Source organism: Tarenaya hassleriana, unplaced genomic scaffold (assembly GCF_000463585.1).
Source record: "Tarenaya hassleriana unplaced genomic scaffold, ASM46358v1 Cleome3, whole genome shotgun sequence".
NCBI classification, from domain to species: domain Eukaryota; kingdom Viridiplantae; phylum Streptophyta; class Magnoliopsida; order Brassicales; family Cleomaceae; genus Tarenaya; species Tarenaya hassleriana.
Window position 1 is genome coordinate 4445132 of NW_010966177.1, and position 12003 is coordinate 4457134.

At 43.0% G+C, this 12003-nt stretch overlaps 5 protein-coding genes across 7 annotated transcripts in view; 2 read left to right on the forward strand and 3 right to left on the reverse strand.

Annotated features, from left to right (window-relative positions):
• LOC104820153 (soluble inorganic pyrophosphatase 6, chloroplastic) lies at positions 1 to 2007 on the forward strand (the record flags this gene model as incomplete). The annotated part of the gene is made up of 6 exons (XM_010550525.1): positions 1 to 189; positions 611 to 771; positions 1125 to 1225; positions 1333 to 1514; positions 1602 to 1700; positions 1790 to 2007. Coding segments are annotated over 6 exons (825 nt in total), but the record flags the coding sequence as incomplete, so codon positions are not given.
• On the reverse strand, positions 1933 to 4882 carry LOC104819324. 3 transcript variants are annotated; one of them, XR_772780.2, is made up of 10 exons: positions 4514 to 4882; positions 4260 to 4361; positions 3985 to 4143; positions 3710 to 3875; positions 3327 to 3467; positions 3158 to 3240; positions 2936 to 3029; positions 2717 to 2830; positions 2389 to 2471; positions 1933 to 2143 (listed from the first exon to the last, which is right to left on the reverse strand). XR_772780.2 is itself a non-coding variant. In XM_010549343.2 (9 exons), the coding sequence occupies exons 1-8, from the start codon at positions 4792 to 4794 to the stop codon at positions 2747 to 2749; spliced, it is 1110 nt and encodes a 369-aa protein (XP_010547645.1). In that variant the 5' UTR covers positions 4795 to 4881; the 3' UTR covers positions 2183 to 2471; positions 2717 to 2746. The 3 variants fall into 3 exon arrangements, 1 of the variants encoding a protein (XP_010547645.1); XR_772779.2 differs by having other exon boundaries at positions 2206 to 2471; positions 4514 to 4881; XM_010549343.2 differs by lacking the exon at positions 1933 to 2143 and having other exon boundaries at positions 2183 to 2471; positions 4514 to 4881.
• Positions 4883 to 5096: 214 nt separating this feature from the next.
• Positions 5097 to 7167, reverse strand: LOC104819323 (coiled-coil-helix-coiled-coil-helix domain-containing protein 10, mitochondrial). The gene is made up of 5 exons (XM_010549342.1): positions 7066 to 7167; positions 6505 to 6561; positions 6319 to 6402; positions 6044 to 6219; positions 5097 to 5489 (listed from the first exon to the last, which is right to left on the reverse strand). Exons 1-5 carry the CDS (start codon positions 7085 to 7087, stop codon positions 5394 to 5396), a joined length of 435 nt encoding a protein of 144 aa, XP_010547644.1. The 5' UTR covers positions 7088 to 7167; the 3' UTR covers positions 5097 to 5393.
• A 296-nt stretch (positions 7168 to 7463) lies between these two features.
• Positions 7464 to 10825, reverse strand: LOC104819325 (guanosine nucleotide diphosphate dissociation inhibitor At5g09550). The gene is made up of 13 exons (XM_010549345.1): positions 10499 to 10825; positions 10101 to 10163; positions 9913 to 9996; positions 9702 to 9809; positions 9426 to 9598; positions 9059 to 9170; positions 8869 to 8949; positions 8725 to 8787; positions 8545 to 8646; positions 8309 to 8433; positions 8007 to 8217; positions 7809 to 7883; positions 7464 to 7674 (listed from the first exon to the last, which is right to left on the reverse strand). Exons 1-13 carry the CDS (start codon positions 10583 to 10585, stop codon positions 7621 to 7623), a joined length of 1338 nt encoding a protein of 445 aa, XP_010547647.1. The 5' UTR covers positions 10586 to 10825; the 3' UTR covers positions 7464 to 7620.
• A 302-nt stretch (positions 10826 to 11127) lies between these two features.
• The window catches only part of LOC104819327, a 1899-nt gene continuing 1023 nt past the window's right edge, over positions 11128 to 12003 (forward strand). Inside the window, exons 1-2 of the mRNA XM_010549347.2 lie at positions 11128 to 11644; positions 11685 to 12003. Coding sequence (XP_010547649.1) covers positions 11184 to 11644; positions 11685 to 12003 — 780 coding nt within the window. The 5' untranslated portion in view covers positions 11128 to 11183. The remainder of the gene's footprint in view (positions 11645 to 11684) is intronic.

Sequence of the window (12003 nt, forward strand, 5' to 3'; positions counted from 1 at the left end):
CGGCCGTTCCTTACCTGTAAAATTGGCGGTTTTGGTGGTCTCAGCTTTAACCGGAGAAGCTTGGTGTTGACATCGAAGAGACCCTTCTCTTGCACGGCGATATACAATCCCCAGGTTCAGTTTAAGGAAGAAGGTCAGCCTGAAACCCTAGATTACCGGGTTTTCTTCCTCGACGGCTCAGGGAAGAAGGTATCGGTGATTTTCTCTTTTCTCTATGTGTTCGCTTTTCTGTTTGGCTTCTGAGAAAATGGATGAATTTTTCCTGCTACGTCTAAAGACATGTGGATTCCGAGTTCCGGATCATTCTGCATTTTCCCATAAAGCTATCTGATTGGGAATGGCCATTCGACTTGAATTTTGTTAAAAATGTTAGCATTGTGGATCGGCGAGTGGTGGCGATTTTGTTCCATTCTTGTCGGAAAAATGCATCTATGGAATTTATTTTCTGTATTATTCCGTGATTAGCCCTGTTTTACTAAGAGACTCATGTCGATGTCTCTTCCTGTATTGCGATATACGTTCGTGGGTGGATTAAATTTGGTACAGAGTGTTTCATTGGTCCTCCTGTGCTCTGTAAAGGCTGAAGAATGGTATACATTTGTGTATATAGGTTTCTCCATGGCATGATATACCATTGCACTTGGGGAATGATGTTTTCAACTTCATCGTGGAGATTCCTAAAGAGTCAAGTGCAAAGATGGAAGTCGCTACTGACGAGTCTTTCACTCCTATCAAGCAAGACACCAAGAAGGGGAAACTTCGATATTATCCGTAAGCACGCTTCTGTAACTCATGCTTTGCAGTTCTGTTTGTCTTCGGTTGACTTCTTGATGCACCGCCTGTTTCAGGAATTAATATATCTTAGATTGTAGAATCAATTGCCTGTCTCCTCGTCGCTGGACATTGCTGTGCATTAATGTGTCTTTGTCCTGTACTGATTCTGGGTGGGTGTTTGGATTTTTTCTGGCTTGCTTGCTTCTCTTAATTCACCGGGAGCTATAATGAGTACAGTAGTCTGTTCACAGTTCTTTTAAGAGACCGAAAGTTTTTATCTTTGTTTGGGTTGTTTTTTATGCACTGCATCATATCCACTGCTAGATTTATCATGCATCTTTATCCTCCAGATACAACATAAACTGGAACTATGGGTTGCTTCCACAAACATGGGAAGACCCATCTCATGCGAACTCTGAAGTTGAAGGTGCTCTCGGGGATAATGATCCAGGTAACCTAGGGCTAGTGATATTTTACGGCTGGAATGCGTTTTTCTTCTCAAGAGTTATTACTCCAAGATTTGCGGATTTATCTCGCGTACCCTTGTACATGTTGTAGTTGATGTTGTTGAGATCGGTGAAACCCGGAGGAAGATAGGTGAGGTTCTAAAGGTCAAGCCTTTGGCTGCCTTGGCCATGATTGATGAGGGAGAACTGGACTGGAAGATCATTGCAATTTCTTTGGATGACCCAAAAGCTCACCTTGTGAATGATGTTGATGATGTCGAGAAGCATTTCCCGGTGAGACCAATTCCCATATCCATGTGAAAACTCTAAATTTTTCAGGCAATTCTCGATGTGGATTCTGACTGTTAATGTCATTTTCAGGGTACTCTGACAGCCATTAGAGACTGGTTCAGAGACTACAAGATCCCTGATGGAAAGCCTGCTAACAAGTTTGGTCTTGGGAACAAACCCGCGAACAAAGTAAAAAAAAACAGTCATTCATTCGATCTTTCTTTGTTGCTGCATCTTTGACAATAATCTGACAAGAAAAAAATGGTGATGGTATACAGGATTATGCTTTGAAGGTAATCCAGGAAACGAACGAATCATGGGCTAAGCTTGTCAAGAGATCAGTTCCTGCCGGTGAACTTTCACTTGTCTGAACATTGAGTGGGTAATCTTTGCAGTTTTCATATTATGTAACAGACTTGTCTTGGCCTTTGATGATATCGGAACATCGATATTCTTTCTAAATTCAACATCGCCAATAATGTCTGGTTTTCCGCTACGACAGCGGTTGCTTCCAAGCGGAAACATTGTCCGGTTCCGGTTCCGGTTCCCGCATCCGGTTCGGTTTGCTGGTTGAATCGGATTGATTTGAACCGGTGTTTTGATAAGGTTCCTCTCTTCTCTTGGGGTAGATACTACATATAACAATGCAATTGCTTAGTAATTGGTATATATATGAGATATAATATACTTTTACCTTGTATTTTCCATTAATCCGCTCGAAGTACATGAACGCACATAAACCATAAGAAACATAAAATATGTTTGTGGGAATCTTCTGGTGGGTTTGGCTCCGAAGACTCGACAAATCGGACCGGGGTTGTTTCGTCGAGTCCCGGGACTCTATTCCACCTCGGCCGGAATCGAAGAAAGTCCGTACCCGCTCCTCCGAATAATGCATATCCCGTTTGGATCGGAGAAAGAAGTAGCTCTGCCTCCGCCGCCGGTGCAGCCTGTGAAGGTCTAAACGAGGCGAATCGTATCAGATTATCAGACAATGCATACATGTGTGATGTTATTTAGATCTACTATCAAATATCAATGATCACACACTGACTAAATACCAACATCAAAAGGTTCTTTCCACACCAGTCATTCCATAAGTTAGTTATACACTCAGAAAATTAGACTGTTAAACTGGCAATCGAATAGTTACCGAATAACCGAACCAAAACCAATGGAAACAGCAGGTTGAGATGATCACATACCATGGGAGGAGGTCTATAATGGGGGAAGAATCAATCCGTTGAAACCCACTGATTGTACTCATCCATCCTAATCATGAAAGAACTGGAACTTGGGGATCCACCTCCTCCATATGCCTTCCATAAATACAGTTTACAATCTATGTGTCAGTGATCACCTCAACTAGACAGCCAGACATCTTTAAACTGGTTTGTTTTTCCAACCACCAGTTCGGAACAGACCTTTGCTACTTCGGAGGTATCAGTTTTGTTCTCAGTACTCCTCAAACACATCTTAAGATTGTTCCGTTGCATGAATGTGACCGCTCCTATTGGCCTGAGGTTTAAGGACATTGACAAGAAAACTCTTATGGTCTCTTCTTCAGCTCTTCAACTAGGAAAGGATTCAAAGAAAGAAAGCTCGAATTCCACGTTTGGACAGCTTCGGAAGTTGAAGGCAATTACCTAAGACCAGCTGCAGCACTTTGTAAGCTAAGTAGCTTGCCAAGTTCGTCGCTTAAATGATGGCTGCCATCTGCCCGCATTCCCTACGAATCCAGAAGTAGTTAGAAAATTAACGTGATATGAAGAATGTAGGGGGAAATTTCGCAAAAGTAGGGCGTAAAAGCAATACCAGGCACTCCCCATAGAATCCTCTTCCTAATCTGACTTTGAAAATTTTATTCAATTCCAACAATCTACTGGCAGCAAGCTGACGAGATGATAAATACGAATTCCCACAAGTAATGAGATCCGTAGGGCTTATTTTCAACAACTGCAACATAGACCCAAGATTTCAATGAGAGAAGAGTAAAAACGATACAAGATCATGCACAAGAGTTCACAAAAGCAAGCGATGCCGAAACAAAAAGGAACATCCCACATTTTTCTAAATTTGACATATACCCAGAAACAAAGCATTGCCCGGAGACCACATATCCAGAAAATGTGTGAGACTAACAAGATGTCACGACAAGTGCTGAAGCTTAAGGGTCTCCGGGAAAAGAAGGACCAAACCTGTTCAAACATGTAAGGATTAGTGATGCAGTTGATCCTTGAGAGCCACTCCTTGATTCCAACACTGAAAGCCTTAACATCTGGCAAGCTCCATCGTCGAAGATCCATGTCTTCGATATAGTCAAGGACTGTTTCAACACCACTCCTGTCTTCCGTTTCTAATAAACTAAGAGGAATACCCTAATCAATACAGAGACATAGATCATGTTCTCAAGACACAACCTTAACTGAACTGCGAAAACAAAAGCAGGGCACTTTATCATCATCTAGCTTACCTCGTAAGGCCCCGATCTGTCAGTTTACTAGAGAAGTAATCGTACACAGCTTTCGAGCTACTCTTTTCGGTATCAACACTAGTTTTGACACACCTTGTATCCCATTCTTCAGCGCAAATCCGTGAAAGTGCTGATTTCCGGTGATCGAAACAGATGATCCTAATCTCAAAGGAGAAATCACAGAGGAAGCCACTTTAAACCCAGGAAATAAGACCGTCACATAAGTCGGATTCAATACTTTTGTAACGTTAAAATCGCGATGTCACTGTACATACTCGGCAGCTGTTTTCCGACAAAGCTCGGAGACAAAACCTTTAGGACCAATAAAATCCAGAATATAAAACCTCTCAAACCCCTCCGCACAAAGATCTTCAGCCCTGCAAGAGCACACCCCGAGATCGTAATTTTTGCTCGGATTGGAAGACGAATAGCGATAAATTCCAATTCCAGTTTTGAGCCGTCGTTTCAACAATTGTATTGCCAAAATGACCAAAATTCAGAAACAACGACAACGAGAGGAAAATTTTACCGAAAGGGAACGAAGGAAGAGAAAGGCAGGACAAGGCATGGAAGACTGAGACGAGCGTGGTAGAGATGAACGAAGAGAGCGGAGTAAGCTCCGGAGAAGGAAGGATAATTGTACAATACCACGTTTGGCACTCTCTCCTCCAACGCCTTCTCTATGGCATCGAGCGCTGCGTCCGATCGAAAGCTCCGTCGGGTTCCCAGACGCGGTATAAGAGAAGCGGCAAACACCGGCTGAGTTTTCCCCGTGAGCAGCCGGCAAGCCATCGACGGAGGCCGGATCATTGAGAACTGTGCGATGCGGTGCGTGCGAGTACTGATAAATCTAGGCCTGTTGCCTTAAACCCCTCATACTTTGTAAAATGTCTAAAAGGCCCCACATGTTTACGTTATTTGTTTAGCAGCCCCTTCAATTTTAAAGATCGTCCCTCGTCCCAAAAAGGTCGATAATCAGGAAGTAGAGATCAACAACGAAATCAGTGCCTTCATGATCTCAGAATGTACATGTATATGTATATATATGCAAAACATAAATATGTTAAACACAGTATATAGACAATCCGCTGAAACGCAAGCTTACCAGAAGAGATTATTAAAGCGATTTAGCAGGAAACGTTGCTTAATCATCCACCCAATGATAATTTCGATCTCAGCACCATTGGGTTCATTAGTGACCGACACCTTTTCAACCTTATCATTGTTCAGGTGATATTTTAATAGTTATCGTCGGACAAGACAGACATGAGGTAACATAATCACCCAAATGAAACAGGTCTTTCGATTAAAAAAAAAAATGACGACTTTTTCAACTTCCAGACGTTGTCCAGGAAATCGGTTATTCATAGCAACAGAGCAAGAACAGCATGTCGTTGTTCCCGTAGAACTTAAGCCATCACGGAACCAGAGTTCTTCCTGCACTCAGACAACATGTCCATGTAGAACTGGCACTTGCTGATGTCGTTCCCGTAGCCGCTCAAGCACTGCAATCGTCCATCATTGAATCAGAATGGGCTAAAGACAATCACAGAATGCAAGAGATGTCATAGAAACATATCATATGCAATCGACTCTTTATCCTATTCGGTATCGTAAAGTCCCCTCCAAATATGATTGGATAAAACCAAATTCTACGCTGCTTCTACATTTTTATAAAGAAAGTTATGGACAAAGAGTTCAATTTCTATGTATTTGCCTGTTTGTCCCCATCCAGAAACCCTTTCCTTTTCTGTGTATATATACACCCCTAACTACATCAGCAAAGATAAGCGAAGATCCAAGGAACTGACTAGTCTACCCCATAAAATTTAACACCCAAACAACGATCACTAGTTGTTCAACCACCAAAATCGTTAGCCTAACAAGGATCTGGCATTCGCTTCATCACTTTGGCCAAAAATTATGTTAAGTGCCTATAATTCTACCCAAGCCACGCACGAGAATTCATCTAAACATTATCAATACTTGCAAACTATATGCACAAAGACCAGGACTACTAGAACAAGCGAGGAAACCGTGCGAGAAAAGATTTACATACATCTTGGAAAGCCTTTGCATGAATATCACAGGCACCAAGTCCCGTGCTGCTTGCCATAGGGGCAGCAGCAGCACTGGAACCCTCAGAGACCACAGTTTCGTGCTGAATGGTTCGTGGGCCCATCACAGCATCCACTGCCCTGTGTGCAACCGCACTTCCAGTACCAAAAGCCAGACCTATTTTCAATAAACGAGTCAGGGGACAAATCCATCAAATAAGCTCACCTAAACAAAAGGAATGCACAAATTACCCGAACGAGACCAGTTAGCACATACCCTGAGCTATGGTAGAACCAATGCCGGAGAACATAGATCCACCGCTGCTGGGCTGAGCAGGAGCTGGAGGAGGGGCATGGTTAACTGCGATCCAAAATGAGATTTAACATTACAGAAAACACAAACAACTAAGTAGCTAAAGAGATGAACAACAGATTGACAAAATTTGGTCTATTATGAAGATACCAGGTCGAGGAGGTGGGCTGCGAGCAGCTGCTGGGCGAGCACGAGGAGCAGGTCTTCCTGCAAAAGATAACATAAAAGTTGCGGACAGGACACTGAAAATGTCAAAGCTCGCATACAAAATACCCCATCCGCTAACACATTTGGTGTTCCATCGAAGTAAAAACCAAATCATATCGGTCAGTACAACAAACGACATACAACTCCGACAAAGCATCCTACCCAAAGAAAACAGATCGACAACATCGAGCCTGAACAATAATTTCCCGAAATTTAAAAACCATAGAGAAATCGAGGGAAAAAACCCTACCAAGCAACACAGTGCAAAGAATTCGAACTAATAGTACACATCATCTCAGTTTAGTCACCTTCAGCACCGAGACGCATTCCATCAAATACAACACACAAACGTAAACGAATCATCACAAACCCAAAACAACAGTTCAAATACTACGTAAACCCTAGACCAGAGGTGCACACACAACACAACCCCGAAGCGAATATCTCACCCTAACACGATACCCTAGAAACAAAATAGATCTGAGATCAAAAGAGAAATTCTACCTCCGGAGCTTCGGCGAGCCATTTTAACAGAGGCGGCGTAGAAATGAAACGGTCTTCTCGACGAAAATTCGTGAACTTGTCTACCACCACAACCCTGGAGATGATTATTTATATAGCGGGCCAAATCTGGGGTAACAAAATATACACGTGGCCCATTCTCATTGGATATTAATCGAACACTCTAGAACACTGGGCATTTATTGAAACACGGGGTTATTTCTCCCCCGTCACGTTTTGCACTGGTGAATTTGGGCCTTGCCGGCCCATCAAACTAGATTATACGGAGAATCATTCTGACGTGGACCGTTTGATTTTGACCAGATTATGACCGTTCGATTGATGAACCATCCTGTCACCCGTTTTGATGAATCTTGTCTTAATATTATAGAATCCACCCATGGTAATAAGTATAAACTTCTGAACAAACGCAGAAACAAATCAGAAACTGTGTTCTGCTTCTTTGCAAGCAAGAAACCAATTCAAAGAACAATAATTACTGTAATCCTGAAACCCTCTGCAACTCAATCCCTTACGAAGATAAGGACAAAACACGCTTCATTCTTCAGCAGCGGCACTTGCAGCACTCAAGTCCACAGACAGATCAAGTGTCTGAAACACAAATCAAAAACCCAGAAACGGAAATCAATCAACGTAACCGAGGAGCAATCATGTTACTTGCGAGACAAGAAACACAGTTTTGGTTAACTGACTCCGCCCTTTCCAGGGTATACAGGTCGTTTTACCTTGCCAGTGATCTTAGTATACATCTGAAGCACGTCCACCACTGTACTCTCAAAATGTGTGGATGCATCATAAGTCTGCAATATAGAGGCAAACCCAAAACCGGAGTTAGATTCTCCTCCTGATTTGTGATTAAGATCATAATGAATCTCTTTGGACTCGAAAAATTATGTGTTTTTAGAGTTTAGGTGTGATCTTACAGCAGAGATGAAGCAGTGATCTTTCTCAGCATCGTTGCTGGGTAAGTAAATGTCATAAGAATCGTAGAATATCTCATCGACAGGCCCGAGCAAGTCGACTCCAGGCTTCAGCTCTTCCTCCGGATTGTCAGTCTCAGCTTCTGCCGAAACAAAGGCTATGTATTTGCCCTTTGGAGCTACATTGTGAGCGTATGAACAGCAGAACAGATACCTGCCCAATCCCAAAAAAACCAAACCATCACAGATTGGTTCCCACAGCTTTCTGTAATGATCTCTGATGATTGAGAACGGTGTGTTCTTACATGTCAGATTTACGACCCAGCTGCTTCTGAGGCAGAATGATTTGAACTGAGTGAGCATCACTTGTGTCTGGGATAGGATGGCTCATTATACATATTGCCCGAGAAACTTTCCCGCCTTTCTGAACCTGAAAAGTCTCACAGACAAAGATAAGGAGTATATGTTACACAAATATTGTATAATACTGACTGGCCGGCCATATTGTAACCTATGTTTCTTTTCTTATTGTTTCGATTACCTTATCGGACAAGTAAGAAGGGTCACAAACAACTTTCTTGCATTTTGCAGTTTCACCTGCAGAAGTGACACCGACAGCTTTCCCATCGCTGTCGAACTCTACCTGCCACTTAGAAGTTCAGGACAGCGCGCAGTCGAGCAACAATGGGAAAATACAAGAGTCTTTTTTCTTTTTCAATACCTTGCACTCAGGCTTGTTGAGCATGTATGTCCCACCATACACAGCACTCAAACGTGCAAACGCCTGAAAGACAACGGAATGGAACATGAGATGGGACATCGGCAAGAAGAAGTTACAGAAAGTGAAGCTGGAAATGGAAGAAACCTGTGGCAACTCTCCAAGACCATACAGAGGATAGATGTAAGGAGATCCTCCTTGAAACCGAGCCAAAGACTCTGCATAGAGCTTCACCACAAAAGATCGCAGATAAGTTAAGAAGCTATTTGCATTCTCACAATAACTAGATAAGCACTTGGTGAGTAGAGTTTCATGTTTTCATGACTGTATACTCCACCTTAATTTTCTTGACAAAATCAATAGCAGGTTGATCCAGGTACTCATCGTCATTGTGAAGTGCCAATGCATGACCAATGAAATCAATTGTATCATCTTCCAGCCCATATTTTCTGTTAAATCAAAAAGAAAAACACGCATGGCGAAAATAAACTGCCTTTTCAGTTAGAACAGTAGGCATATCCTTCGATGATTCTACCAAAACCGCCCAGAATAAAATCCCACCAAAGGCATGATAATACCAAATTGTTCAACTAGGTTTATGTAGATGTTAGATTATTACATACTTAAAAAGAGTTTCGCCAATTCATTACACGGGTAAAATGAATCACTGAGATATAAAGGGTAGTGAGTTAGATGCAACATACGAGATGATCTCTCTGGCTGTAACTTTGTTGAGGTCCAAACCTTCATGAGACTTGGGATCTTTCTCATCGTAGTCCTGCACGTAGATAAAGAACTTTCTCGCCCTCCGCTTCTCAAACAGTCCCATCAATGGCGACTTCAAGGCTTCAACATCAGTAGCTGGCACCTTGTAGATCTACGAATTACATACCAATGAATGGACTCTCAAATTAAGCTCATAACAGACAATATGAATCATCTTTTCGAAAGAAAGAGAAGTTACACCCTGTCTTTAATACCTTCCCTTTCTTGTACACAAAGCTGCCATCCACAGCTTTGAAGTTAAGGTACTTTGTGACATCGGTGTGTATGAGGGTCTGAACAAGGAGACCATTGGCCATAATAAACTGCAGAATAATCAATCGTTCGCCCTCGTGAGACGAAATTTAGGTATGGATTATGCAAATTAGTCTACACAGAAAGACTTAAAATCTGTGACTGTATGTATACCTTGGGTATCATATCAACATTGTATTCTCTGCTTGCCCCAAGATTGTCTTGTGGAGTGTCGCTTCCCCGGAAACGCTTCCATAGCTACGATTACATACAGAATATACAAATATTATATGGTACGATTCAAATCCTGCGTCTGCAAGGACTGTCTCGAAAATGTGATGGTAATGAGAAGAAGATCAAACCTGGGTGAGGTTGAGAGAAGTCGATTCTCCTCCATAGTAGTCGTTTCTGTCCATATGCAGAACCTGACAAGATGTGATCAGTCAGTGCATCTCACGATTTCATCGACCCATCACGCGTTTTGGGCAAAATCAGAGTAAGATCTCATCGTTACAGTGAATGAAGACGGTAAACACGTGAAAGATATGCCCAGAAACCACAACGAATTCGCTATACGAAGAACGATGTGAAGGAGATAAGGGTAAAGTCTTAAGGCATATCAAAGGGAACCCATCTAAATCGAAGCGAATTTCAGAAACGTTCGCGTTCACAATCGCCGAAATAAAAAAACGAGGACAAACATCGCAGAGATTAACAGATACGATGTATCGTCGCCATGGAAATGAGTGATAAATCAAACCTTGAGGCCATCGACTGAGAGGAGACCGCTGAGAATACATTCCTTGAGACCCGTGCCGAGAACGATCACATCGTATTCTTCATCCATGATGGGCACAAAATCAAAACCCAGAAAACCAACTTCGATTCAAAGAACTGCGGAGAAAATATCTTTTTTTTTTCTTGTGAAAGAAAGAAAGAGCAGAGAATGGAGGAGGAGGAGAAATAACGTTGGCATGTTGATTGTGTGTGGCTATGGAGGCAGCTTCTTCAGGCGCGACCGAGACTAGCGCCATGCGAAGAGAAAATCCCGCTTCTCCCCATAACTTTTTTTTCTCTGTTTTGTTTCCTTTGCCAATGATTCTTTTTGTTTCGCTTTTTTTGAAAAACAAAATTCAATTTATTGGATAATCTTATTAGAATGTTTTATCAGACCGAGGCCCATTGAAATAAGAGTTGAATTGGGCCCAAATATTCTAATCGTACCGAACCAAAATAACTGTTCTTTAAATGTTGCTAAAATGACGAAAATACCCCCGTTAAGGATGTATTACTTTATGAAATCGGTAGCGTAATTACGGTGTGAATACGAGTCCTTTATCGTCCATTTTATTACTTATCTCCGCTTTTGAATTAAAAAATAAAAGTCGTAAAGGGGATTTTCTTTAACCAATAAATTTCAGAGAGAAAAGAGGGGAAAAAGGAAAATGGCAAGCGGCGGAGGTGACAGATCGGAGGCGGATCGGTGGCTGGTTACGTCGGAGAAGCTACTGGCCGCCAGAGACCTTCAGGGAGCGAAGACATTCGCTATCCGTGCGTGCGAGGCTGACCCGACCCGAGCCGGGGCGGCGGACTACATCCTTGCCATCTCCGACACTCTCATCGCCGGAGAGACTCTCGTCAATTGCTCGAACCTCCCGGACTGGTACGCCGTGCTCCGACTCGTTCGCCTGACTCAGAACCCCGAACACATCGCGACTCAGTACCGGAGACTCGCGCTTCTCCTCAATCCGAAGGTCAATTGTCTCTCATTCGCTGATCAGGCGTATAAGCTCGTCTCTGATGCTTGGTACGTGCTCTCTGACCCGTCTAGGAAGTCTCTATATGATCGCGATTTGCAGCTGACTCAACTCGGCCAACCCGGTTCCCGGAATCAGCAACAACAGCCGTATCAGCCACTGCAGTCCCGACAGCAGCAGCAGCCGCAGCAGAAATTTCAGTGGCAACAGCGTCCGAATTCGAACGATGCGGCGGGGGGGGGTTGGGGTTTGGAAAACTCAGACAGAACCTACGGCTTCGAGCTTCTGGACATCTTGTCCATACTGCTTTGTACTCTTCGAGTACTCGAAGGGCTACGAGGATTGCGCATTGCGGTGTCAATATTGCCGGAGAGCGTTTCAAGCTGTGACGATGCAGACGCCTCCCGTAGAGGGCGAAGGCAAAGACGTTTACTTTTGTTCTTGGGGAGTCTTCCCACTAGGGTTTTCAGGTCATACTAAAACCGCAGCGTGGTCTCCTATTTCACCG

Bases quoted from the DNA above. Each gene is read 5' to 3' on its own strand.
- LOC104819323 (XM_010549342.1), bottom strand. From the start codon at position 7,087: ATGGCTCGCCGAAGCTCCGGAG. The intron at 6,562-7,065 runs GTAGAATTTCTC...TATCTTTTGCAG, and splicing joins GGCTCGCCGAAGCTCCGGAG to GAAGACCTGCTCCTCGTGCT. The intron at 6,220-6,318 runs GTATGTGCTAAC...TATTGAAAATAG, and splicing joins TGGTTCTACCATAGCTCAGG to GTCTGGCTTTTGGTACTGGA.
- LOC104819324 (XM_010549343.2), bottom strand. From the start codon at position 4,794: ATGATCCGGCCTCCGTCGATGGCTTGCCGGCTGCTCACGGGGAAAACT. The intron at 3,241-3,326 runs GTATTGCTTTTA...CTGGATTCGTAG, and splicing joins GATTCTATGGGGAGTGCCTG to GGAATGCGGGCAGATGGCAG. The intron at 3,030-3,157 runs GTAATTGCCTTC...CTTAAACCTCAG, and splicing joins AGTGCTGCAGCTGGTCTTAG to GCCAATAGGAGCGGTCACAT.
- LOC104819325 (XM_010549345.1), bottom strand. From the start codon at position 10,585: ATGGATGAAGAATACGATGTGATCGTTCTCGGCACGGGTCTCAAGGAA. The intron at 9,171-9,425 runs GTATGTTGCATC...TTGATTTAACAG, and splicing joins ACAGCCAGAGAGATCATCTC to AAAATATGGGCTGGAAGATG. The intron at 7,884-8,006 runs GTAAGATCACAC...TCTATATTGCAG, and splicing joins ATCACTGCTTCATCTCTGCT to ACTTATGATGCATCCACACA.